The following is a 27,275-nucleotide window of genomic DNA, read 5'->3' on the forward strand; positions in this document are numbered from 1 at the left end:
GAGGCCCTAACCCACTGAGCCACCCGGGCGCCCCCATCCATCAGACTTTTGCCGCCACTTTGGACCCCTTTCCCCATCACAACAATTCCAGGGCACGTGGCAGCCTAGATGGGCTTCTGCAGAGCACTGCGGACAGCCTGGACCAGAGTGATCAACTTTGGGTCACCCAGCAACCCTCTCCGTATCTTTGCTCTGTCAGTGTTCACTGCCTCGCCCGTGGCCCTCACCTGCTAAAACCCTTCCTGGCTCATCTCAGTGTCTTATAAAGAGCCTTCCAGATCCAACTGAGGCAGACGGGCTTCCTCCACTCCTGGCTTGTAAGAATTATTGACCTATGCATTTGTTTCCTGGACAAGGTCAATTGAACAAGTGTACAAGAGGCACTGTCCCGGATGCTTGGGGTGAGGAGTGGACAGACAGGGGCCTCTCCCTGAGCTCCTGATGCCAAGCTCCTGAAGACAAGGGCTCTGGTGGATGTTGAGTGTAACCCTTCATCAGTATTTGCTGGTCTTGCCCTGTATGTACTGTGTCTTTCCCCACCCCAAAGAGGACATCCTGTGCTGGTTTTTCTGACCTGAGGTGTAGCAAGTTAAATCCATCGTATTTTTCAATTCATTGCATATTATCACTATGGCAAAGCCTTCCTCCTGCTTTAGTTTCATTTTTCTCCTTCACCCCTAGTCCTCACTCCTCTCCTTTTTCCCCAAACACATCCATCCAGCTTGTTGAATATAAACCCACATATCCTGAGAAAACAGGTTGTACTGTTTGCGTTTGTGGTTTGTAATCTATATGAGTCTTGTGCTGTCGATTTTATTTAGAAGTTCCCCTTTTACTCAATACCGTGTTTCTAGGATCGACTTACATTATTGTGTGCACCTGCATGACTGCTTCTCACTGCTGCATCTCCCACATGGTAGTCACTTGCTTCCCCTCCTAATGGACACAGAGGTCGCTTCCAACACTCGCCCTGCCTGCATGGCTGCAGCCAACATTCTCGTACACTACAGCCCTGACAAACTGCAGTGACATCCCCAGGATGTATACCCAGCAATCTCTGGGATTGCCAGAGCACAGGGTGGACCCACACAGACTGAATTTAAGTAAATACCACCGTACTGCTTCTAGAATGGCTGGACCATTTATACACCTGCCAGCAATGAGCCAGGGTTCTCTTCTCCCACCCAGCCTCCCCAACACTTGGTATTGTTCAGAAGGCCAACTCGTCTCCCTCTCTCCCTTCCAGAGAGAACCTGTAGGCTGTGGACACCTCTCTTCCAGGAACAGTCCAACCTCAGCTGGAAGACCTAGTGAATTTTCATGTTTTCGTATCACTCCTTCCTGGCCGGTCTCCCTTGCCTGACATGGAAGTTCCTTTTATAATTCCCTACCCAGTTCTCACTAATGGGACCAGAAACCTAAAACCCTCCTTCCTTATCTTAAGAACTCCACTGGCTTTTCTGAACTAAGCCTCCTTTGTTTTTCAACTTAATCTGAAATAAGCCCCTCTTATCTTGTCCCCCCCAGCCCTTTGCTCGGGCCTCCAACCTTCACTGGCCATTCTGGGGTTTTACTCCAGGAACAGCCCCTGAAAGACGTCCCTTCCCCTGCACCTGTGGGTGGGCTTGGGGCTGCAGACCTTCCCCGGATGTTACGCCCATCACGAAAGCCAGCTTTGGGATTTAGCTCTGTTTCAGTTGTGGGTTGGAGCCTTGTTTGCAAACGGAAGTAAGTTGGGCTCCTTTGCTGGGGATAATTACAGGGAAAAACATCCTACCTAATACTGTCAAATTTTGGCTTGATGTGTTCAGTTGACAATGAATCATAACTGTTCACCGACACCTTGTTGCTGGTGTGAACTGGTACTAGAGTCTTACACCTTGCCTCGTTCCAGCAAGGTATAAACGTGGCTTGAGGTCCTACGCCGGCTACATGTTATGTGTCTGCCTGACTTCTCCAGTTTCACCGTGAGCTCTGGGAGGACAGCAACGAGGGCCTTCCTCTCCCTTCTTCTTGATGGAGCCTGGCCCCTCTCCGCAGCCTCCCCTGCCTTCCTCCCCAGAGCTTTGCGCTTAGCAGGTGCTCAGTAAATACTTGTTGGGTGGTTGACACAGGATTACATCTTAATCCATCATCTTCAAAGGCTAGAACCAGACCTATTTAAAAACAAAACAAAACAAACAGTCCTTCCATATAAAAGTGGCATTAACTTCTTACCCTCACATGTGTTCATTTTACTCTCATTAATTGCTTTTTGGGATGGGGGTTCTTAGGGGAGTGACTCGGAGGGCCTCTTTAACTTAAAAGAGGCATAATGGATTCTGTTCTTTAGAGAAGCCTGGATGCCTGTGTGTGTCCCAGAAGTGGGTTGGGAGCGCAACATTCTAGATGGTTCCTCCACTCTCCCCCACCCCCCGCCTGCAGGACTCGCCTTCCATAGCTGTGTGTGGTATCCTACAGATCGTCATTAAATAAACAGTCCCTGGAAAACACAGCATTAAAAAAAAAAAAAGTACTGTCTATGTATTGTATCAGGAGAGCTAAATATTATGGAAAAGGCCAAATATTTCCACTGTGTTAAGAAAATAAGAACCCGACCGCATGGAACTTCCCACTCAGTGGGCACAAGATGCGGTGGAGACTTCAAAAGGAGGAAGAATGATCTAGACAGCGTGAGTTGCAACGGGTGAGCGCACACGGGAAAAATGGAGAGCGTGTGTACCCCACATGCAGCTGCAGACATCGTGCCAGCGCCGTTCACCTGGGGAGTCGATCCGTGCACCCCTGTATGGCTCACGGCTCCCCTAGGCAATGGCCCAGCTGGGGTGTGTGCAGGGGGTGAGGTAGGAGGCGGGCCGAGAAGGGCAGGACAGAAACCCTCTTTCTCCCGAGACCCGACAAGAGACTGTTTGTCCTCCGTCTTCAGTGAAGAGGGACACTCGTGGTGGATGGCCCTCTGGGCTCTGGGCAGCGTCGCAACCCGGGGGCACCCCCTCCCCACCCGACACGGGAGAGCTGATGATGAGACTCGTCCTGGCCTCTCCTGCCCAGCTCTCTTCAGCAGGTCAAGCTTTGCCAGGAAGCTGGGAACGCTGCAAGGCCAGGCAGCCCGACTTTAACTGGAAGGAGACCAGGAATGATCTTGCTTTTATTAAAACATGAGGCTGGGTTATCCCAGGGCCCCCCCAGAGAGGGCGAGGCTTCAAAGCTGACCATGTTCCGAGCGGCTGGCCTGCCCACTTTAATGAGCGGGGGGAAGCTCATTTGAGGGGCAGCAGTAAAATCCTCCCCCGACCGGCAACGTGAGAATGTTGTTCTCACACCTGAGAACGTTGTCCGTGAATCATCAGCAAGAATTGCGGGGGTGGAGAATGGCCTCCGGTTCCTTCAGCTCACCGGGGACCTGGCCCTCTCCCTGCCTCGGGTGCTCTCTGTCCTTAGCACCAGCCTCCCCTCGCTGCCGGCTCTGACCACTGACATGAGGGTGCATCGGCCCCGCTGCCTGGCTCTGTTCAAAACGGAGGAACAGCGGACACGGGTGTCTTGTTAGGAAGACAGCCTTCCCTCAGTCCCCAAAGATGTCCCAGGCCCTTGTGCCCTCCTCTGGGCCCTGCCGGGCTGGTGACCACGGTCCCTAGCACTGGTCCAGTTCTGTGCCAGGAGCCATGCAAAACTCTACACACGTAGACCTCCATGGAAAGCTCACACCAGCTTCTACAAGGCAGGATAACTCTTATTATCTGCATTTCACAGACAAGGAAACAGAGGCTCCAGGAGGCACAGGAATATGTGCCCACGGTCACACAGACAACATGGGACAGATCTGGAATTCAAACATACGCCCATTTTTTCAGCAAGCACTGCCCTCTCTCTCCAAGGCCTATGCAGAGGAGTCCGGGCCGCAGCTCTGCCCTCAAAAACGTCACAGTTTACTAGCAAAGAGAACACTTCCCTGTGTGGAAAGATAATTCTCAGGCCCTGCGGAAAGGGGTACCAGAAAGTCCATGGGGTCCTAGGTGGGGCTGCAGGGAGCTGGTGATGGCCTCACCACGTGCCAGTCTCTATGCTACAGGCTTTAGGCAAATAGAAGTCGGGGAGGTCCTGAGGAACTGTAGGCAGGACACCAGGCCTCCCCAGGAGTGAGTGAGTGGCCCAGGCTTTTTCTGCCACCATCCCAAATGCGCTGTTTCCATATTACCACTGATGACATACAGTGGCTGCTGAGGGCCAAGTGTCCTTGGTCCTAGAGAGGCAACGCCTCCCCCCACCCCGCCCCTCCCCCACCCCGAGCTCCCTGGGTGATTCATTAGATGTGGTCATCCGTAGTGGGTGTGGACCTGTCAGGATGACATATTAACCACAGGATATCCTTGTTTGGAAGGGACCGGATTCATCCTTTGGTCACTTCTGTGCCCTCTGTTTCTCTCTACCTCCTGCAAATATTCCTATTTTGTTGGCGCCCCAGACTCTTCCTAGCAGCATCTTCTAGTTACCTAATGCTGCCCATATAAGCCCCCTGTAGCGACTCAGCCAGGGTGGCTCCGCGAAAAGCCTGCCGATGTCCACTTTCTCCAGGGATCTTCTTTCATTCATCCAACAAACATTTATTAAGGACCCACTGTGTGCCAGGCCCCATGTTCGGGGCAGCAGGTTCCTGGGTGGATGAAAACAGTTACATACCAGGAGAGGAGGTGCTTACAGGCTGGCTGGGACAATTGGCATTAGTGAGGGTGACGTGCCGCTATCGTCGGAGATCAGGAACCGACTGGAAAGGGCAAGGATGCTCTGAAGCACGAACAGCTCTGCAGATTTGGAAGGAATGAGAAGGGCGTTCTGGGCAGGAGGAGGAACATTTGGCAAGGGTTCAGTGGTGGGAGGGAGCGTGGTGTTTCGGGGGTCTTCACCACAACCCTGTGTAAGCAGTTCCCCATTGTTATTGTGATACTCATTTTATGGGTAGTTAGGATGAGGCCCGGAGATGCCCCATCTCCTGAACTTAGGGCAGGGCCTGCTTTATCAGTAGATGCTGAACAGAAGTGGGCCTGGGCTCTGATGTGTGTTGGGAGGCACCAGAAGGAAAGTGTGCTCACCAAGGAAAAAGCGGCTAGCATCAGGAGCCAGTTGCACTGAAATCCTGGGCTCTTCTCTGTTTTGCAATGCCAACATGTTCCCAGTAGGTCTGAAAACATCTGATAGCAGGAAGGAGCCGGGGAGCACACTGGGGGCCTGGGATTGGGCTCTGGGCTCGGTCTTTAGAAAGTACATCACCAAGTGGAACCTTCTTTAAGAAGACCTGAGAGGCAGCCTTGCGCGTTAGAAAGAATAGAAGTTGTGGAGTCCAACAGACCAGGCCGTGCATCTGGGTTTCCATCCCTGTGACCTTAGGCCAGTCTTGTGACCGCTCAGACCCCAGGTGCCCTTGCTTGCAAAGTGGGAGTGACAATACCACGGATGTGCCAGAGTGCCTGAGGAGTTCTGTCAAGAGTCCAGCACAGGGGTGCCTCGTGGCTCAGCGGGTTAAGCTGCTGCCTTTGGCTCAGGTCATGATCTCAGGGTTCTGGGATCGAGTCCCACATCGGGCTCTCTGCTCAGCGGGGAGCCTGCTTCCCTCTCTCTCTCTGCCTGCCTCTCTGTCTATTTGTGATCTCTCTCTGTAAAATAAATAAATAAAATTAAAAAAAAAAAAGTCCAGTACGGAGTGAGTCCGGAGCAAACGTAGGCCTCTTCATTGGCTAGATTTCCCGAGATTCCAGGTGTACAAAACAGGTCAATTTACGACTTAATTTACAAGAGGATTTCTTGTTTTGTAAAGAAACTTGCTGAAGATTCTTTTGTATGGAGAGCTCCTCTTACCGTTTGAAAAATAAGACAGTTGGTTATAGACAACTGTGATTTCCCCAGGAGCCCTTCACTTCGTACAGAAGTGAACTACGCGTGTCAGCGCTGACCCGAAGGGAAGTCTCTGGGGGTGACCGCAGGGCTCTGTTCTCTGTCTCTGACCGAAAAGGCTTGTGCATGACTTGGGATGATGATATCACCCTGCTCACATTTACAGGGGACCCAAGGAGAAAGGAGAGAGAGTGCTTCAGATCACAAGTCAGCTTCCAAAACTACCTGAAGGGGATTGTATTCGGGGAGGCAGAAATGTGTCGGGTTTTTTGGTCCAAGAGATCAGTGGGCCACGTGCAGGCAGTGAGGTTGGTTTGCTTGGGAGCGGGCGTGCCAGATGTCAGGGTTTGGGCTGCCTGGAAGCTCAGAGGAAGTCCGCAGCGTGAGGGCTACACACACACGCTGGGCACACTTCCACAGCATTCACATATCTTCGGATGCACACCCGCAAGTTCAGGGTCTAGGAAGTGTAGAGGGAGGGAGGCGGGGAGAGCCTGTTTCCCTTCTGTCCTCTCAGGGTATGTGCACCTTGCAGGGTAGGCTGGGCTCCAGTGGACCCTGTGGGAGAGCGGAGCACAGGGAGGGCAGCCTGGGTGGTGGTAGACCCAGGTCACAGGGATCAACCAGAGGAAGGGGGGGAGGTTAGCCTTGAGCAGAGGAGGTGCTGGGAGAGAGGGGGTGTGAGATGACCTCCGGTAGGAGAGTTTGGTCTGTTCTCCGTGGCCCAGGCGCAGAGCTGGTGGGTCCGGCAGGAATGAGCATGAAGTAGATTCAGGTCAACGTAAGGAGGAACGTCCTAGACGGTCTGATGCCAGAGATTGAACGGAGTGATTGACTCCCTGATAATGTTTCCATCACCGCTGGAGATAGGCAAGCACAGGGCAGGACTCAATGTCCTTTTGGGTCCCTTTCTGGTCCTGAGAGTCTGATTCTCTTGTTCTCTGATTGGCCAATACTGACCCTTTCCAGCTGTGGTTGACGTTCGGGGGACAGTGTTCTTGCTTCCTCAGCTCCTCTGCTGAGACCCCCCACTCATGTCACGGGGAGAGCATCAGGCCTTAGGGTTGAGGACACGGTGGGTGGTGGTCCCTCAGACCAGCAGCCCGTGCTCAGCCTTGCTGAATGCTTGCTTGCCACCCCAGACCTCCTCTAGAGCCTAAGAACTTGTAGGCCCAAGGTCACAGAGCCTGTGGTGACCAAGCTGGACACAAAGCCCAGCCTCTGACCTCAAATCGCCTTCCCCTCCCATCTGACCCAGCCTGTGTGCTGGAAGCTGGAGTTGTGGGCAGCAGGGGCCGAGCTCTGGCCTGCCACAGCATTCCTTGGTTAAACCTCCCCCAGCCCTGGAAGTGCCCAGAGCACAGAGAATGTTAGAAGTGGAGGGAGACACCCGCGGCCATATTCCAACTCCTCCCTTTCCCGTGTCTTCCCATTTTAAAGACAAGGAAACTGAGGCCTGAAGGGTGAGAGAAGTTGGCCAAAGCCAGTGACAGAACCAAACTCCATCTTTGCCCTCTCTTCTTCTGAGTCCCACTGGACGTTTTCTCCGTCCTCTGCACATTTCTACAAAGGGAAGAGACCATGTGGTTCTAGAGGGTCCATGGGTGAAAGGTTTCCCCGGAGAGAGCCCTATCCGGCACATTCTGCAAGGCGTCAAGCTTTCAAAATAGCCTGGCAAGCCTCTGAGTTTCTTCCTAAGGGGCTGGGGGGTGGCCACCAGTTGAGGCTGAGGACGGCAGGTGGGAGCACTGCCTGGTGGGGACGTCGGGTGTGAGTGCTGACATGTGTTTTCTCATCACTGCAGTAGTGAGTGTGGCCTTGGTGCAATGACTGGCCTGGCGGGGCTGGTCCCACTGAGGCCCGCCCCCCTACCCACTAACGCTCCCTCCCTCAGCTCAGCACCCTCTGCAGGCTGCCTCCTTTTCCCTGGGATCCCCAGGCTCCCTCAGCTTTCCAGGAGTCAGAGAGGCATAATATAAGGCTCAAGGCTATGCTGTAAGCTGGAAAGAACACAGTGGGGGGAATCCAAGCCTACCGCCTCCTGGCTGGGTGACCTTGGGGGAGGCACGTGCCCTCTCAGGCCCTCAGCATCCTCTTCTATTAAATGGAGACACTTCTCATGCCCGGAGCTCCTGTATGTGTGGCTGCCTCCAGCATCGAGCCTGCTTGGCACTTGCTAAGGATGGCTTCTTAGGTGCCATGAACCTTGCAGTACTCTGTGGCTTGGCCCACCAGCACCAGGATCTCAGCCCTTTAAGGGAAGGGTTAAAGCCAGGTGGATAAAGACCAGGGTAAGGAATGGCCCCTTCTTAGACAGAGCCAGCTCTGCCTTAAGAGTATTTATGCAGAAAGGATTCTCTGGCACCTTGTTCTTCCCCCATCTCCCTTGGCCTAACGTTCCAATGGGCGAACCTAGATGCTCTCGCTCTTGGGACAGTTGCAAAGAATTTAATTCCGAGGATATCCTGGAACAACTTGATGGATACTGCCAACAATGTCCCTGAACATACAACTTGACACACTTTTGTGAGTTTATCCCCAGGATAAATTTCTAGCAGGGGAATTGGTGGGTCAAAGAGTTTGCATTTCTCATTTTAATGTATGTTGGCAAAGGGCCCTCCTGAAAGAATTCGCATCCCTCCTACAGCATCGGAGACGTATCTGTTTCCTCATACCTTCCTCGGCCCTGCGACTTAACAATGTGAATGTTTTGCCAATCAGCAAAAGAAAAATAATGTCTTGTAGCTCTGATTTCTTTTTTCCATCGACACATGGGGTTGAGTCTCATTTCATGGATTGGCCATGTGGATTTCTTTTTTGGTAAATGCCTATTTACGTTCTTGGCTCATTTCAGATTTTTCTGTCGGGTGGCTTAATTCATTATTCTGGATTTAGAGGGTTGTTTCTGAGGGTGCTGGAATGGTCTCTAAGGGGGCTTAGAGGCACTTAGATCCCTTTCCCCTGGGGTTGTGAGTTGGAAGGGAGCCTCTTTGCCCCCCACTGAGCTGTCCTGGGTTCACTCTGAGCTTCTTGGGGTTCTCGCTGTTAACAGGTGTAACAGAGTGGCTCTCCCCTCCACCCCGATGCTTGGGGAGGAGGGGGTGCATCCAGAATAAATAGGTGTAAACATAAAAAAGAAAGGTAAAATCAAGAATAAAATAATTGTAGATCCACCACTTGCTCTCGGAGCCGGCCCACGGTCATGGTGAAGGTGGGGCTCCCTGCTTGGGCACCGCCCCCCACCAGGAGGAAGCCAGGAACGAAAGGGGTGAACCACCATGCATTGGGTGTTTACTGTAGGCCAGGTGTGGACTAAGCCCTTTGCATGCATTTCCCCTTTAGTCTTCACTCAGACTGGCCAGAGCAGTTTCCTCAGTTTATAAGCAAGGAAGTGGAGACTCTGAGAAATTAGATAAGTTGTGCAAAACCTTAGATCAGGTAAGAGGCAGAGCTAGCATTTCATCCCGGCAGCTGTTGGGCACCACACGCGGGGCTTCCGAGTCTCTTCTCCCCAAACTGGATTCCTCTGTTGATGCTAGAGGCGAGTCCCCACGTAGGGCAGGGAAGATGGAGGCTGCCGTGTCTGGAGGAGCACCCCAACCCCCAGCCCCCCTCTGCAGCCCAGCTGGCATCTTGGAAGACGGGGCTAAGAGGGGCGGGCCCTGATTTGGGGCTCTGGTGTGCAGCCTGGGAGGGCTGGAATCCGCAGCTCACGCCTTTCCCTGCATGGGCCTGGGTGTGAGCGAAGAGGTGGGGAGGGGGCCTATTCCCTAGAGGTGGGCTCTGGCCAAGTGAAACAGGCTGAGGTCAGAGGGAGGGGGCCACTCCCCCTCAGGGAATGCCTGGAGGACGTGACTTTGGGGGGCCCTGGGGGAGAAGGCCGGCTGTGTGTTTCTCGTCTCACCTCCGAGCCTGGGCCAGATGGGGAATCAGTGCGGGAAGCCAGCCAGATGCAGCCTCTGGCAGGCTTCCCCAGGCGCTGTGCGTGGCTCTTCTCCAGCCGGCTTGGCAGGTCCCTCCTCCTCCTCCCTGAGGGGACCCCAGAGCAAATGACGTTCTGGAGTTGGCTGTGGCAGAGAAGGGGGTCTCCTCCAGCCTCCCGGCAGGAAAGGGCAGGGAGAAGGGGGGGTGGGGCCCCAGAAGACGTGACCTGGTACTCCCTTCCCTATGGCTCTGGATTCAGAGCCAAGGCTGGGGGAGGCAGGGGAGGTTTATAAGGTTTGCTCTCAGAGCTGGACCCGGGGAGTGAATGGAGCATAAAACAAAGCCCTGGACTTGTAGTGCTTGGTCCCTCTCCTTTTCCAAAAGTTGCTTACACCTCAGCTGCACAGAATGGCCCTGGGTGTCGGCCATCTGCTAGCGAGCCACCAAGCACCCCATGCACTGCCAGGAACTGTGTTACCCCCAGTCCCATCCCTGAGATCCGTTCCAGTCATTCCCCTGCATCCTGACTGGGTTCACCCAGGGTCGCCCGGAGATGTCTGGAGATTTCCCACCCGGGCCCTTAGCAGACCCCATGCGTTTCCATACGCTCCTTCTCTCATGACCAGCCTGACCTAACCTTCATGTCTCTCTTCCCCCTGGACCCCCTCCGTTCCTTCCAGGCTGCTTCATCCTCACCTCTCCCTCCTTTGGACCTTAGATCTCCCCCATGCCCCTTCTTCCCTCCCTCTCCAGCCCCACCACTCCAGGATGCCTACTTGAGAAACACTCCAGCCCTGACCTCTGCTGCTCTGCCTTCCTCCCTTCCTTCTCTCTTCTGCCTGCATCATTCCCTCAAGCCCCAGAGCCAAGGACTCTCAGTTCACCTCCTGGTGCTCACTGCCTTGGGCGTCAGGTGCCAGCCACCCCCCTCTTACTCCTGGCTCTCCACCCAGCTCAGGGTATATGTGCCCTCCACCACTGTCCCCTGCCAGACAAAGGTGACCTCACTGTCACCTGGCTTACCTTCCTTTTCTTTATCTTTCACCCTTCCCCTCACCTCCAGCACCACCTCCTCCAGGAAGCTGGCCCAGCTTGGTGCCCCTCCTCTGGGTTCCCCCATGATCATGCGCATCTCTCAATCTAGCTTCCACAGCAAATTATGCACCAGTGCCGCTCTTCCTCACCAGTCTGGGAGCTACCCTGGAGTCAGAACTATCTTTTATTTGACTTGGGGCCACCAGGGTCCCGTGCAGAGCCCAGCGACATGGTAAGCTCTCAATCCTTCTTTACTGGATGGAGCTGAATTTTATCAGACGACAGTGCCAAGTCTTTATTGACGATCTACCAGGTGCCCAGTATCCTTAGATATTGTAGGGAAAATGAGGGAAGTCGAGATAAAATACTTGCTTACAAGGGGTCTATGACTCGGTTGAGGACAGTTCTGGGAATGGGATGGAGGAATGGGTTCACGTGAAATTGGCAATCTGGGTCTTTGGTTCTGAAGGGGTGCTGGAGTGGTGTGTGCTCCTAAGGGTTTGCGGAGAGGGGGAATAGACCCTGGGCTGAGAGGCTAATAGGCCTGGAATGGGGGGCAAGGACTGGTGGGACCAGAAGAAAGGAGGCTGGGCCAGACTCCAGGGTCAGTCAGGATCGTGAACAGAGAAATATGCTTCTAAAGGAGGTGAGCAGACTTCACCTCGTCCAGCAATTACTCTCCTGTGGACGCTTCCAGCATCAGAGCAGGGTTAGCAGATTTGAAATGCAGTTTCTCTATCCTGGAAGCCAAACAGGAGCTGACGGTGTTCCCGGTTTTGCTGCTTGATTGGGAAAGTTTCACTGCACGCCAGGCTCTGCCGGGGCCAGCGAACTCTCCAGGCAAAGAGAGCAGGATGTTTCTGGCATCAGTTTTTTCCACTCATCTGTGAAAGAGGACCTGGTGTCTTCTTACCGGGCTTGGGAAGCTAGGTGCATTCTAAGCCAGGCACACCTACTACGTGCCAGTGTTGGTGATCTGCAACATGAGGGTCAGAGCCCCAGGATTCATCTTCTCTGAGACTGATGGATGGGACCTGACCCTTACCTATACAAGCTGGCTGTGGGCCAGATGAAGGGGGTAGAGAGAGCATGGGGGCTGAGGCAGTCCTGGGAGGCTTCTAGGAGGCGGTGGGTCCTGATTGGGCCTTGAAGGAATTAGACACACTGCAAGGATGGAGAAATGGAGTCCACCTGGCAAGAACCCCTTAACTGAGAGTGACATCTTTTCCTTTCCAATATTTTTAAAAACAGCTTTATTGAGATATAATTCACCTACCATACAATTTACTACTTCAAAGCATACAGTTCAGTGGTTTTTACTATATTCACAGATAACATGTGGTCATCACCACTGTCAATTTTAGAACATTTCATCAGCCCTTTTTGGGGTAACCCCATTAGCAATCACTTTCTGTTTCCCCTAATGCCACCACCCACAGCCTTAGGCAACCACTCATCTATTACCATCTCTCCAGATTTGTCTATTTGGGGCATCTCACATAAATGGGATCTTATGAAATGTGGCCATTGGTGTCTGCTTCTTTCACTTAGAATAATGTTTTCAAGGTTCATTCCTGTTGTAGCATGTATCAGTACCATGCTACAGTATCAGTATCAGTATCAGTACTTTTTATAACCGAATAATGTTCCATTGTATGGCTGGACACATCATTTAAAAAAAAAAGATTTATTTATTTCTTATATAGAGAGAGAAAGTGAGAGCGAGCAGGAGGAGGGGTAAAGAGAAAATCTCAAGCAGACTCCCCACCGAGCACAGAGCCTGACTGGGGCTCCATCTCACGACCCCAAGATCATGACCTGAGCTGAAATCAAGAGTCGGATGCTCAGCCGACTAAGCTACCCAGGCCCCCTGTGACACATCATTTTACTTATCTATTCATCAGTTGGTGGACATTAGGTTTTCACTTTTTGGTTATCATACATATTTTACAGTGCCAGGCCACTGTGAACATTTGTGTACAAGTTTTTATGTGGATGTGAGTGTTCATTTCCCCTGGGCAGATACCTTGGAATAGAATAGCTGGGTTGTATGGTGATTCTGTGTGGTGTGTTAGAATTTCTTTACATCCTTGGCAGCACTTACTATTCTGTTTGACTATAGCCATCCTAAGAGGACATGATTTGGTATTTCAGTCTGTGGCTTTGATTTGCATTGTCGTGGTGGCCAGTGATGTTGAGCTTCTCCTTGTGCTTATTGGCCCCTCGTGTATCTTCTTGGAGAAAAGTCCATTCAGATCCTTTGGCCATTTTTAGGTTGGGTTATTTATCTAACTATTGAGTTGTAAGAGTTCTTTATTCTAGGTACAAGTCCCTTATCAGATACATGATTTGCAAATATTTTCTCCTGTTCTCTTAGATTGCCTTTTCACTTTCTTGCTGGTGTCCTTTGAAGCACAAAAGTTTTCAATCTTGAAGTTCAATTTATTTGATTGCTGTTTTTGGTGTCAGAGGTTAGAAACCATTGACTAGTCCAAGGTCATGAAGATTTGTACCTCGATTTTCTTCTAAGACTTTTACAGTTGTATCGCTCACACGGAGGTATTTGATTCATTTTGAGTTAACTTTTGTAGATGATGTGAGGGTGGGTTCCCTTCCAGTTTGGGATTGAGTCAAACTGAGGTCCCACCCACCCACCTCCCCAGTGGGGGAGCTGTACTTTGCTCTCTGCATTTAGGTCTCAACTCAAATAGCCACTCCCGAGAGAGGCCTTCCCTGACCATGTGTCTAATATAGCCAGTTTCTGTCACTGCACTCGGTTCTATTGGACCCTCAGAAATGATCGTATGTGCACCTGACGTTCCCCGTGCAAACTCCATGAGGACAGGCTGTCTGGCTCACTGCCCATCTGTCCAGCATCTACTTCAGAGCCCGGCCCTCAGCTGGTGCTCAGGCTATATTTGTGGAGAGCAGAAAACTGTTTGTTACAGGGGCTGCATTCCTGGTGGATTTTGTGAAAACTTTGTTTTTTCTGGCCTCAGAGAGTTGGAAGTTGGACGGCTCGGTGGGAAGGGATTTTCCAGCAACATCCCAGACAGGAGGTCACTCATCTCCTGCCCTGACTATCCCATTACTTCCCAAGACAGCCCCTACCATCCTTCGGCCCCTCTGGCTGGAAGGTTCCTCCTGACATTAGGCAAAGACCCACTTTCGTATAATTTTCCCTCATTATCCACCACTGTCCTTTGGGTACAACTGCCATTCAATCTCCCATATTTGTAGCCCTTTAAATGTATGAAACCAGCTGTCATGTGTCTCTTAAATGCCTTTTCTGGGTTCAGCACCTCTAATTCTTTCAGCTGTTCCTCCTGGAGCCAAAAAGGGCTGAACTCTGACCCCTCAGTCACTGATGTAGGTTCTGGGGAGGTGAGGATGGTCACAGGCTGCCAAAGAAAGCAAGACACAGCCATAGCTCAGAACAAATGAGCCCGTTGTTTTCTTTTCCCCCATTTGAGCTGGCAAATTCCAAAACTGGAGGCAAAACTTTCAGAAAAATCACCAAGTACAAGCTCTCTTGCTAGCCCTCTTGAAGGCAGAGCTGACTGTTAATAGTACAGTTATGCTATCGTACTGCTTTCTGTTTAATATGTATTTCTCCCGCTAGTTCAGTGCTGTTTTTAGTATGGTTTCACCATAGTGGTTCCCAACCTGTAACAACCAGTAGGGTCACCTGGGGAGCTCTGCCAACTACCCTTGTCCACCCCATCCTTCAAGTTTCTGATTTAAATGGTATGTGGGGCAGGGGTGGGGGATGAGGCCTGGGGAGGCGGAGTTTTTAAAGCCCTCCAGGTGATTGTATGTGTACTCAGGGTTGCAGACCTTGGTTTCAAGGGCTCAACATTGAACTTGAATTCCCCTAAAACTCCCCAAGAATGAGCAAACGTTGGATTTTAGCAGAATAAATATTTAGGAACTCTCAGCAGCTAAGAGGACACAGTTATTTTATAAGATGGAAATTTTGCTTTTAATTATGAAAGCCATACATGTTCAAAAGAAATAAAATAGAAATGTATAAAGTGTAAAGTGAAATTATTGTTTCTCCTTCGCTTAACCCAAATAACCACTTAACAATTTGCATTTTCCCCCAGACTTTTCAAATGTGCATGCACGTTCACATACACAAACCCCCATACACACACATCTCCCCAAATACATCTAATCATATTGTATATGTACTCTTTCGTAATTTTTTTTCTTTTCTCAGTGTGGTGTGGACATTTTACCAAAATGATGCAGAAAGAGCCACCTTCTCTTTAATAAGTGTGTGAATCATAATTCATTTGACCATTTTTTAAAATCCCCATTCAGTATTCCTTACTTTCTCCTTATTTTTACAAACAGGGCTGCTGTAAACATCTTTATATCCATAAATACAACACATACACACATATGCACACCTACACACACACACACACACACACACACACACACACACTTGTGTGGATAAATTCTTAGGGGTAAAATTGCTGAGTCAAAGACAATGTAAGTTTGGGATAGAGATTGCCAAAATGCTTTCCAAAACGGTTGTCCAAGCTGTCCCTTGCAACAAAATTCCTGATGACAGCTATTTGCCCCTTGTCAAAATCGAGCTTTGCTGAGCACAGTAGAGAGGAAGGTGTGAGAGTGTCAGATGGCGGGGAGGAAACACTGGGGTCATTTCCCCTGCGTGCTATGTGTGGAGGGGACGGCTGGCCTCTGGCCTTGCCCGGCTGCTCTGTTTCCCAGGAAGAGGAAGCCAGGCTGTGTGTGTTAACCTTTGCCTTGCTCTCTCGGGTGTGATGAGGGAGTGGGGCACGTTCACAGGATGTGTGGGTCCAGGTCAGTCATTGATTGGAGAGTGTGTGGAGTGAGAATCCTCATTTCTAACCTTTTCCTCGACCCACTGGGCTGTGTCCAAGCCCGGCAGAAGCTCAGGAGCATGACCCTCTCTATAGTTCAGGAGAGGATATGTTTAAGGTTTCCAGGACTCTAGCTTCTGAATGTCAGGGTGCATCTAGAGTTTTTCTCGATTTTCATAATAGGGTGAACCTCCTTCCCCTAGTCTGGGCACACTGCCACACACCCCGGAGTCCTGGGCATTAGCCAAGATGTCTGCTGCCCATTTGCTGCCTCTCCATTGGAGCACCTGCTGGTGCAAGGTGGTCAGACCTGTCTGCTCTGATAAGCTGGCTTGGGACCAGAGGGTGGTGGCACAGTTGGAGGGGCGAAGGTACAAAGGTTCAACCGGATGCCCTCAGGAACTCTGGAAAGCGTGGAGTGGGAACCATGTCCAGAGCTCTAGAAACCCAAAGTGGGTTCCTTTCAAGATGCAGTGCTAATTGGTTTCTCCAGAAACTTCTAGGGAGGAGCCTCAAATTCCAAGTGCAAAAGACCATGCCAGTCACTCTGAGGGAGGGAGGATGGGACAGGGAGATCACATTTATTGAGCAACTGTGGTGTCCGGGGCACTGGAGGTGGGTTTTGTGTTCTCATTAATCCTCACAGTGCAGCAGCTCTCAGCATCCCTATTTTATGGCTGGCGAGTGCGGCTCAGAGTGAGTAACAGCTTTTCATGGAGCTGACGTGATGAACTCAGATCATGTAAAATAGAGTGCGGTCCCCTGCAGACCTCCTTATCCGCCTGCCGCATGGGTGACTTCAGGACTGCCGCATAGCTCACCCATAGGCGAAGCCACCCCTAACAGAGCCGCAGATAGAAGCAGGAGCGCAGAGCCTTGGGGCAGGGAGTCTACCTTGTTCCAGGCCATCTGGTGTAGTTATTGAAGAGGCTGATGTGGTCTGGCTATGAAGTCAGCATCACGCTTGAAGCCGAGCTCCGGGACATGCCACCAGTACGACTAGGTAGACCAGTTACCTCTCTAGGTGTCTTCGTTTGTGGATCAAAAGTGGTAGCAAGGATGAACTGAGATGATCCGAATAAAGTGTTTAGCAATGCCTGGAATGCAGTAAATGCCCCGTGAAGTTGGCGTGGCTATTTGAGTTCTTCCTCATGAAACCAATAATTGGTGCATATGAGAAAAAGTTTCTAAGAACAGTCTCTTACTGTTCGTCTCCTGGTTCTGGTGGTCATATACACAGAGCTTTGACAGCGGAAACTTCTTTTAAGGTCCATGGAGGGTTTGTAAATCCTGGGAGTTCCAACTTTAGACACTCATTTCCCCCTCCAGGAAACGTAAAATAAAGAAGAAAAAAAAAAGCCTCTGACCCAGAGGGGCCTGGCACAGCTCGCCCATCCTTTCAGCGGGGGGCTCCTGAGGGCGGCCATTGTTTTCCTAGCTCCAGGCAGCAGTCAGTGTTTGCCCTTCTGCTCTCCCAGGCCAGCTCTGGTTCCGTTGCCAGCGTGCCCTCGTGCATGGGCGTGCGGGCGTGCGTGTGCGCACACGTGTGTCCGTCCTCGCCCATCTGTGTCCCTGTCTGCCACTCCCCACTCCCCTCCTGTTCCACTTCCTGGCGTCACGCTCCACGTCTCACACAAAGGGAAAGAAGTTGGTTCGCACCTTCTCTCTTCCTGGGAATGTTCGTTGGGCGCTTGCCATGCGTCCTGTGTCCATCATCACATTTAACGAGAGACTCCCATTAGAGACCACACGCCGCACAGCTGGGGAAACCCCGACTCAGAGAATTCAAGACACTTGCCCCAGCCCACACAGCACAGAAATGTTAGAGCCAATATTTAAACTCACTGAATGCCTTCAAAGCGGTCTTCCCCCTCCGTGGTGCCAGCACTGCCTTTGGTCCTTTCCGAGCCCCACGTGTTGGCGCCCTGTGACTCCTTCTTGCGCTGTTTCCCTACTTGATTTGTCAGGCTGAGCTGGAAGGGCCTGGAGGTCGGGGGACATTGCCTTGGCGTTAGCTTGGCACAAAACCAGGGACTAGGTAAGCACTCGCTCAGTGTTTGTTGGTTGTTTTATTCCTCCCCTTACTTAAGGGACATTAAGTGAGCACCTCTTAGGCGTAGTGTCATTGGGAACATTAGGATGCCATAATCTGCCTTTGGGGAGCTTCTGTGCTAATGGGAGATACAGGGTTAGCTCCTGAATCCTAACAACAACCCGGAAGTGAGGTTACAGCTGGTCGCCCCACCCGTAAGTGGAGCTGCAAGTGATACGGAGGCTTTTCCAGACCCTCTTACCTACCCACTACCTTTCAAGTTAAATAAGGAATCAAGGCCGTGATCCCTGCAGACAACAGCAGGTACCCACACTGTGAGATGGGCACCCACTAAACACTCTCGAAGGTATTTGATAAGGTACAGGAGCCCGCTCTCCCCTCTCCAAACCCCTCCAAAAAGCCCTTTCTCCCAGGTGAGGGCCATTTGGTGCAGGCCAGCTGTGGTGGGGGCTATGTTTTGGTGACCGGTGAACAGGTAATTCTGGGAGGAACATTCTGCCAGCATACGCCCCATCTCTCCCAGAGCCTTCCTGGGGTTGCGTCAGTTGCTGTGACTGGTGCAAAAACGTGAGGTCCAGCGTGACCCTGGAATAGGGGGGGTGTGAGCACAGGAAAGGTTCCACCAACTGGTCATTAATCCTGTGGTCAACCTGCGTGTGTGCGCACTGGGGTGGGGGGCACCCTCCAGGCTAAGCTACTAGGTGGTGTTTGTTCCCCAAATCTGTAGCGTCACCATCCTCCCCACCCCTAGAACAAGTACCCACCCTAGAGGAGGGCTTGGAATTTTAATAGGGCCATACCCTGGGAGTGAGCAGAAACTTTAGCCAAGTAGCCACACGCTATTAAACTTGATCTTGCCAACCGGGTTTTAGGTTGGCCAAGACCCTTGCACTGAACCGGATGTATTTGTAGTCCCCCGTTGGCCACTGGGGATTTGCTTTTGGGGGTGAGTGGGATAGTCCCCAAGTGTTGCTGCTTTTAACCTCATTGGTGCTTTATACCGCATGGATTTTCACGCGATAGACCCACCAGTCACTCATCATTTCAGTGTGCCCTGTGGACTGGCGGGTCTGGGGGACACCAGAGCAGCTGGAGAAGACGTTTGCTGCCCTTGCTCTTGGTGGGGTGGGTACATACTCAGCCATGTTAAATCCGCAGGGACGTAACATGTGTCCGGTGCTGGGTTGTTCTGAGCCAATAATTAGCAAATAAAGGCAGATACAATAACTGGCTAATTGTGGAAATCAGACTAGGAGCACTGCAAGAGATGGCTAGATGCTCGGCTAGTGGACCCAGGTCAGATGTTGGCTTCTGGGGATTTCTATCTGGGTGTGGTCAAGAAGAGTCTTTGACCCCATGGCCTTCACTGCTTACTGTGGGACTCAGTGGGCCTAACTGGGAGGAAAGGGGGTATTGATTGGCCCAGCCTTTGGTGTAGCCACTTGCATTTGGGGCAGCAGCCCTGGGGTCCTCTGCCTTGCTAAGGTAGTTTGGACCTCAAGGATCAGTCTGGCCTGATTTGGAACTTATGTTCCATGCCTCCCATCCCTGGGGTAGGGCATAGTACGTGGGACCCTTTGAGTAGAAAGTTAGAGCTGATTGATACCTTAGATGGGCTGGCATCATCTTCTTGGAGAACTTGGTATGATGAACTGCTCCCTCTGGAAGCCAGAGCGATGGTCATGTCTCCAGATGTAAACTCCCCTTTACCGGCTGTGTTTATTCAGATTTCTTCGGTTCCAAATGTTAAGCATCTCTCCATGGGGAGTTGAAGAGCTGGGTCCTGAAGATGTATTGTGACCTCAAGGGCCCTCCAAATCAGTGACAGCCCCGCCTAGGGCAACAGGGTGCTGTGTCCTGGCCAGAAGCACTGTATATGCATTAGAATAAGGCACCCCTTTTTCTCTGTGCTTACAGTTTCCAGCCAAAGTGCACAGTTTGAGGTGAAGGGTATAGGTGAGATTTCAGCCCCTACTTGCCCCTTGGCTGGGCAGTCTTTGGGCAGTGAACAGCTTACACAACTGTATGCAGCGGCCCTAGTCCTAGCCACCTGATGGACTATGGTGTGAGCAGGTGAAGAAAGATTGTCATTGAGTTTCCATTTGGCTTGGGGCCAGGGGTAGCTGGCAGGGGTCCAGAAAAAATAAGACCTTCCTTAGTAAACAGAGCCACAGTGCCACGAAGATACACGGTTTCTTCCATAGTTCCTAACTCCTTTTGTCAGCACAGGGAGCAATAGGTGTGTACTGGCCCTTTCTACTTAACCATGTAGGCCTTCTGAGAATGGTTGGGCCATATCTTTGGGTCATTCTTTTGTTGCAGCCCAGGTCCAATCGTGAATGTCCCTCCGTAGGAACTGGGCTGGGCTTCATTTTCAGTGCTCTGGAGTTAAGCCGTAGTCTGATTGGCATCATGGCTGCTTACATGTTGAAAGGAGTTGTTTACTCCTTTGGAGTTGTTGTTTGTTGTTTACTTGTTGGAAGGATTGGAAGCCTCAGACATTTCTTGGGCCTGTTGAGCTGAGCAGATGGAAGTTGGTCCAGAGCGGGTGGGCTGGCCGGACCAAGGCATCGTGGTGGGGGTCTGCTGAGAGTTTCCCCGGTTGTGTCTGTGGTGGGGACCCTCCTCTGTAGAGGATAAGCGGGGCAGGTGGATGTGAGACTCTGGAGCGGCCTCTTCGACAGAAACCGGACACAGTTGCTGGTCATCAGCGAGCCCCCTAGATGCCTCCCATCTGCCCGAAATGGCCAGAAACGGGGGAAATAGAATCCATGGGCTTTTAAAATCCAGAGTAAGGGAAACTCCACTCGGGAAACATAACCCCAAGTAGACTGTGTGGAAGCAGGATGTTCAGTTGCAAACCTTTCTTGAGAACCAGCTGCGGGGTAACGTTATCTGGGCCGCTCCTGCAGCCGGAGGAGAATTTATCTGGGTCCCTGACGCAGGCCTGGTAAACAGAGCTGGCTGTCTCGGATGACCTCTGCCCTGTCCCCCTTCCCCTCCACCTGCTCTTTCTCGGGGGTTTATCGCTAGGGTTTCCCATGCCAGCAGGGCCGGCTCCGAGAGGCTTGAGAATCTAATGTGCGTTGGGGTTTGTGTGGGTTGGGCCGGGATTTTGCAATTGCCTTGCTCACCTGGAACGGTAATCTAGGACGTTTAAGGTTTGGAGGAAAGCAGATGAGCCCTTGCAAGAGGCTGCCTAGATGAAAGAAAGGGGTCTGGAGACTGTGCCCAGACCTCTGGGCTTCTGTTTCCAGGGAGATCTCTGATTTAGACCATTAGTCCACGAGGGAGGCTGGGGGGACTTTGGTAAATCCTAAAGGTTTGAGGGAACCTGGGTGAGGATTTATTTCCACACCGCAGCACCCGAGTCCCCTCATGCTCACTTAGAGCATGGGAAGCAGAGAGCAAGCCTTTGCCTAAAAAGGAAAGAAACGTGTTTTGAGGGGAAGCATGGCCGGGTTGCAGCCTGGTGGCTGTGGCCCGCAGGGCTCACAGGGCAACTTCCACCACCCTGCCCTCTGTATTTTCTCCAGAGGCTTGCCTTTGGGATGGGTTCAGGTCAAGGGTCAGACAGAGATGGTTCTCTGTGCAGAGGGTGAGAGGGTGCTCTGGTTGTGTGCTGGTAAGTCCTAGCCTGGGAATTGGGAGGTCTGGGCTCCTGTCCCAGCTCTGGCACTAATGGAGTGAGCATACCTGCTATGGTAACCAGCATAGTGGGGACCCCAAGCTTGTGCCTACTGAACAGAGGAGGAGCCTGAGGGTCCGAGAGGCTGGGCTGACGTCTCACAGCCAATAGTGGCGGTCCTCAGAGGGAAACCCAGGTGTGACTGACTCCAGAGTGTCTGCCTCTTCCTTGGCAAATCACCATCCTGGCTCTAAGTTTCCTCCTCTGCAGATGGAGAGGCCTCCCAGCTGCCGGAGGCTGTGAGCCTATAATTAATTCTCCCTGGGAGGTGAAGGGAAGCCCCTAATTACTGAAGAGGAAGGAGCATGGGTCATGTTAAGCCCCAGTTAAGCCCTTCCTCCAGGCCCCGCATGGTTGGCCGGGGAGAAAGGCTGCTGTCTAATGGCCCACAGGCTCTCTCCTGGGAGGGCACTGCCACTTGGGGCCTCCTTATAGTGTGTCCACCCAGGCAGAGGTCAGGAAGGCAGCACCTGGCCATGTACAGCATCTGCTCCCTGCCTGGGACCTGTGGGAAGGGGAGATGTGGTGGGATGGGAGATGGAGCCAGAAGGATTTGGGGGTCAAGGAGCCAAGAGTCAGCAGGGGGGATAGGATGGGTTATAATCCTGGTGAAAACCCCAGAGCATCTGGCCACAGTCAATGAAGCCAGTTGTGCGTGAGGGTTTCTTCTGTGCTTCTCTGGTTTTATAGCATTCCTAACCACTGACTTCCATCTGGGCCCTGAGTTCTGCCTCTTCTTTCTCTCAAAATTAACACGATCCCCCCCCCCCCATGTTCCTCTAGGTCCATCTCCTTTGTAAAGGGCACACAGACTTTTCAGGCCACCTAGAGATTTATTAAGAAAGATGTCTTTCAGTCCTGATTAAGTAGTTTGCTTTACATATCCACACTCTGAAATTTACATGCAGAAAGATATCCAGTGTGGTCCAGAGCATGGCCATTGCACGCAGCTGGACCTGGGTTCAAGTCCTTTGCTCTGTATTTTACTAGCTGTGTGACCTCAGGCAAGTTATTTAACATCTCTGAACCTCAGCTACCTCCTGTACAGAATGGATGGAGGTAACGATGGTAGCTTCGTCGTCGATGGAATGAGCTAATGCTTCTGAGTGCTTTGCACTGTGCTGGACTGAAGTGGTCATTACCTAAATGTTTTCTACCCTTAATTCTATGAGATAGACATTTATATATGATCTAAAGCAAAGCACACCCCTATCTGTTATAATCATAGTCAGTGGTTTATGTTGGGCTTGTGAAGGTAGGGATGGCCTCTTACTTTACGTTCTTTCTTATCAGGGTCACATAAAACAGGTCGTGAATACCCCATGTCCAGGTGGCAACCCTCGCTCTTTGCTTTGCTTTATGACCCTCTCCTCGATTTCAGTTCTCAACGAACACTGCACTGAGTGAGGCGACTCTGTGAGGGGGCTCAGGTGGGGGAGGAGGGGTGGAGGACTCAGAGCCCGTTTGCTTAGAGGTTAACTGAGTGGCCAGACATGAAGCCCCGTACCCCTCTGTGCATAACCCTTGCTGTGGCCTGCGCATTTGTGTCCCCCCAAATCCATATGTTGGAGCCCTAGTCCCTAGTGTGATGTTTGAGGCAGGGCCTTTGGGAAGTGATCAGGTTTAGATGACGCCATGAGGATGGAGCCCCAGGGGGTGGGGTGAGTGTCCTCAGATGATGAGGAAGAGACTAGAGCGCCCTCTCTCCACCACATAAGGACACAGAACAGGGAGACCAACCAGAAGGCAGGAAGTCGGTCTCACCGGAAACCTTGATCATGGACATCCAGCCTCCATAGCTGTGAGAAGTAAATGTCAGTCGTTTAAGCCACCGAGTTGATGGTAGTTTGTTACAGCAGCTGGGACAGACTAAGACAGCCCTGCTCTGGGCATCCGGGGACTTCAGCTATCCTGAGGCCAAGGGATCTTTGCTCACATTCCTTCCTTCTCACGGTGGCTGAGACCCTGGCTTCGCTGGCCATTTTCTTCTCACAGGTGGAGTCCCCTCAGACCTACTGAGTCAGAATCCCTAGGCAGGAGCCTGAAATCTGCATTTTTGTGAAGCCTGCCAGGAGATGCTGATGGGCACCCTGGGAAGCGAACCAGAGCTGTGGACACAGCCGCTCGGTCTCTCGGGAGGAAGGAAGCAAGGCAGGGGTCCCACAGTGTCTCAGTGTTGTCCTTAACACCAGAGAGATTGTGTGGCAGGGGACTTTCTCCTTCTTCAGCCAGCAGGCCTGCCCACCTCCTGGGCCAGACTGGCTTGAGGCACCAGCTGTGGAGAGCCTGAGCCCCAGGAAGTGGGGTGACACTGGGAATGGGGTCTTGGAAATGCCTTCATTTCAGACAAGTTTACAAATCTGACATGCGCTAACATCTGTCTTGCAAATGTGCCTCTCGTCCAGGGTGTCTGTTCGATTGTTCAGTGCAGCAGAATGTTTTCTGAGCGCGCACTCTGTCCTGTGCCCAGCCCTGAGCTGAGACGTAGGGATACTGGGCTGAATCTGCGCGTCTCTGACATGCTTATGGTCACCTGATGTGCTTTTCAGAGTGGGTTTGAGGATCAGCTACAGCAGAAGTGGTTTGTTAAAAAGGATAGATACCCCGTTTTAACAGTGCACCACCCAAGTGGTGGGAGAGGGCCAGGGTTGCACGGGAACGCTCTGTAATTTCTGCTCAGTTTGGCTGTGAACCTGAAACTGCTGGATAAAAATAAAGCCTTTAGGGGGCACCTGGGTGGCCCAGACAGTTAAGCGTCTGCCCTTAGTTCAGGTCATGATCTCGGGGTCCTGGGATTGGGCCCTGCATTGGGTTCCCTACGCAGCAAGAAGTCTGATTGTCCTCTGCTCCTCTCCCCTGTTTGTGTTCTTTCTCTCAAATAAATAAATAAAATCTTAAAAAAAATAAAGCCTTTAAAAAACAAAATAAGACGTAGATACTTGAGTCCTGAAACCCCAGATCTACTTATGCAGAATTTCAGAGTGTGGGTCCCCACACCTGCAATTTGGGAAGACCTCTTATAGAATCTCATTCACTTAAGAGTTGGAGAACCAGTGGGAATTTTTGACAACCCCAATGTATGTTCATTGTATAAAAAACATATGAAGAAAAGAAGGAAATGAAAACCACTTGTAATCCTAATCTAAGATAATCATCCTTAGTAGTTTATTGAATATCCTTCTCGATGTTTGTGTGTGTGTGTGTGTGTGTGTAAATAAATGTGTGTACATCTGTGTGATACCTGACACTGTGCTGGGTTCTGGGGATGGAGATAGGAATGGTCATGGTCATGGGGTAACCCCAGTCATGGTACATGGTGCCTGGTACAGCTTGAAGCCTGGCCTTCACCACCTACTCACTTGATCTTACCTTTTCTCCACAGGTATACATCATCAATGTGACCTGGTCCGACTCCACGTCCCAGACCATCTACCGGAGGTACAGCAAGTTCTTTGACCTGCAGGTAAGTTGGTCTGAGTTTAGATGGTACCCAGTTTCCCCTGCAGTGGCCTGGGTCTCTGTGGGACTGGCCTCTCTCATGTCCTCACTCATCTGGAGAACCCCTGTCCGAGCTCTCGGGGTCCGTGTCTCAGTCAGAGCAGAGGGACAAATGAGGAAACCTCGCCTGTCTTGCTGGGCCTGGCTCAGTCTGGAATATTACAGGCAGCCACTGGGCTTTGTGGGCTTCCTATGATGGTCTTAACAGTCAAGCTTTGTCATCCTCCTCTGCCTGGCGGGTAGGAAACCAGGGTGGGGAGGCAGGAGGATGGCCGTGGGTGCTGTGTGCATGAGCAGACATGTAACTGTAAACAACCAGGGTGAGACACAAGCCACCACGTCATTGCAGACAAAGAAAAGCAAACACACAGGAGAGACAGAAACAGAAAATAAGCAGTTTCTTGAACTGCAGACACAAACTGGGCATACCACTGCGTCTGTCTCGCCGAGTAAGGCTCTCCCTCTCCCTGTTCGTACATGCGCATGGCGTGTGTGACTCTCTAATGTGCACTGGTGTGTTCACACAGCTCCTCCTGCAGATACCTCCCTTGGTGCCAGCTCACTTGCGTAGACTTTTTGAGTCACAAGGGATAGTTTTACACTCCTGCGGCCCAGATAAATGGGAGACTTGGTTGGAAGGAGATACCAGCGGTGGTCGTGCAGTTGACCAGAGGGTGAAGAGGAGAGTGAGACAGTGGACTCTCTAGGAACACGCTGACAACACAGCTGCTTTCTGTCTGAGTCTGTTCTCTGCTTCTCTCTGGGCCCTCTCCTCAGGTTCCTGAGGAACTCAACTGTCAGCAGCTCCTGAATTTCATATCTATTCGTTCCCAACACCAGAGAGATTGACTCTCCTAGTTTCAAGTTGAAGAATCCCAGGGAAGACTTGGATTGGCCTGATTTGAGTCAGGTGCCCTCTCTGGACCAATCAGTGTGGCCCAGGTTAGAGGGTCACAGAGGTGACAGCAGGGGCCTAGGCACCCATCAAGGCAGAATCACCGTGCTTGGACAGAAACACTTCCTATACCAGGAAGGGAAAACTGAGAGGTTCTAGATTATTCCTTAGGGCTGTAAGTCTGGTGTAAGCCAATGAAAACCCAAAGAAGAGAAACACACCCCTGGTCCTCGCAACCAAGGTCCACTCCTTCATTTGCAGGCTTTTGGTAGTGAGTCATCTTGGAGAGGCCAGGTCTGTGTGTTTTCCCCCAAGTACCTGACTTTATTCCGTTGTCCTTATCACTCTACTTATGAGATGAGCCGAAGGTGAGCCAGCTTCCTGTCTTCCAGTAAATCCTGTCTTAGTCCAACAATACGGGTGGAAGCCACTCCTCACCTTCTGCCTCTTCTTCTCCTCACCTCCCCCATTCCTGTCTGATCTCCTTGGGTCCTTCTGGTATAAACTGGTAGGATATGCTGATACCCCATCAATGGGTATAGTGTGCTGGACAGGAAATGATAAGTTAGTTGGGGAGAGGGAACCCTGAAAGGACTCATTGATGAGCCAGAGAGGGTCTGCGAGCCAGCGGAAACTCTCAAATCAGAGCTTTTCTTCCCCCTCTTCTGTTCTGTTCCCTCACCCCCTCCCTAGTTACAGAACCTCATGAGAAAGGAATGCTGCTCCCCCCAACGTTTTCCTTGCCTAGAGGGCTTATTTCCTGTGTGTTGGGACACACAGCATGGAGCATCTGTGCGATGTGCTGGTTCTCACCATTAGTATGGCCAGGCCTGTCTGCATGGGTCATCGCCACCTGTAGAGGCAGTTTGGAAAGGGGTTGGGATGGTTCTTTGGAATTTCACCTTTGAGCCAAGTGTAGCATCTTTGTGAGTCCATTTTACAGAACTCATGACATGAGGACTTTCGGTGGTGTTCACTTTGGAAAGCCTTTCTTGTTTATCAGGGTCACTGACTTTAATATGGCGGCTCCTATAGAGGAAGAACGAGTGACATTTCTTGCTCTGCCTCTGGTCCCTGGTGCCCTCGCAAGTGGCCTTGTTGAGTGGCTGTGCGAGAAAGCAGCATAGAGCTTAGGCACTGAGGACACACTGCCTAAGACTGGTTACTGGCTCTGTCACACTGTATAACTCTGGAAACAGGCCTTGACTTCTCTAGGTTCTGTTTTTCCCATCTGTGGAATGAAGATTTGATTAGTGCCCACCCAGGAGGGTTGTCGTGAGGTTTACATGAGCAGATCTATGCAAGATCCTTGGGAACAGACAGTCTCATGCACGCACAGCCGGCCCTGAGTGGGTGGCAGGTTGGGGGAGGCGGGAGCGGAAGGACTGGTGCTTGAAGGAGAGATAGTGTACCTTTGATGTGACCTGTGGCATGAAT

At 51.5% G+C, this 27,275-nt stretch overlaps 1 protein-coding gene across 2 annotated transcripts in view; it reads left to right on the forward strand.

Annotated features, from left to right (window-relative positions):
• SH3PXD2A (SH3 and PX domains 2A) overlaps positions 1-27,275 on the forward strand; it is a 231,916-nt gene that overhangs the window by 28,012 nt on the left and 176,629 nt on the right. For both annotated transcript variants that reach the window (XM_004749332.3, XM_004749334.3), the window contains exon 2: positions 24,828-24,908. In XM_004749332.3, coding sequence (XP_004749389.1) covers positions 24,828-24,908 — 81 coding nt within the window. The remainder of the gene's footprint in view (positions 1-24,827; positions 24,909-27,275) is intronic.

Source organism: Mustela putorius, unplaced genomic scaffold (assembly GCF_011764305.1).
Source record: "Mustela putorius furo isolate JIRA1106 unplaced genomic scaffold, ASM1176430v1.1 tig00003909_pilon_pilon_pilon, whole genome shotgun sequence".
Lineage (NCBI taxonomy): Eukaryota > Metazoa > Chordata > Mammalia > Carnivora > Mustelidae > Mustela > Mustela putorius.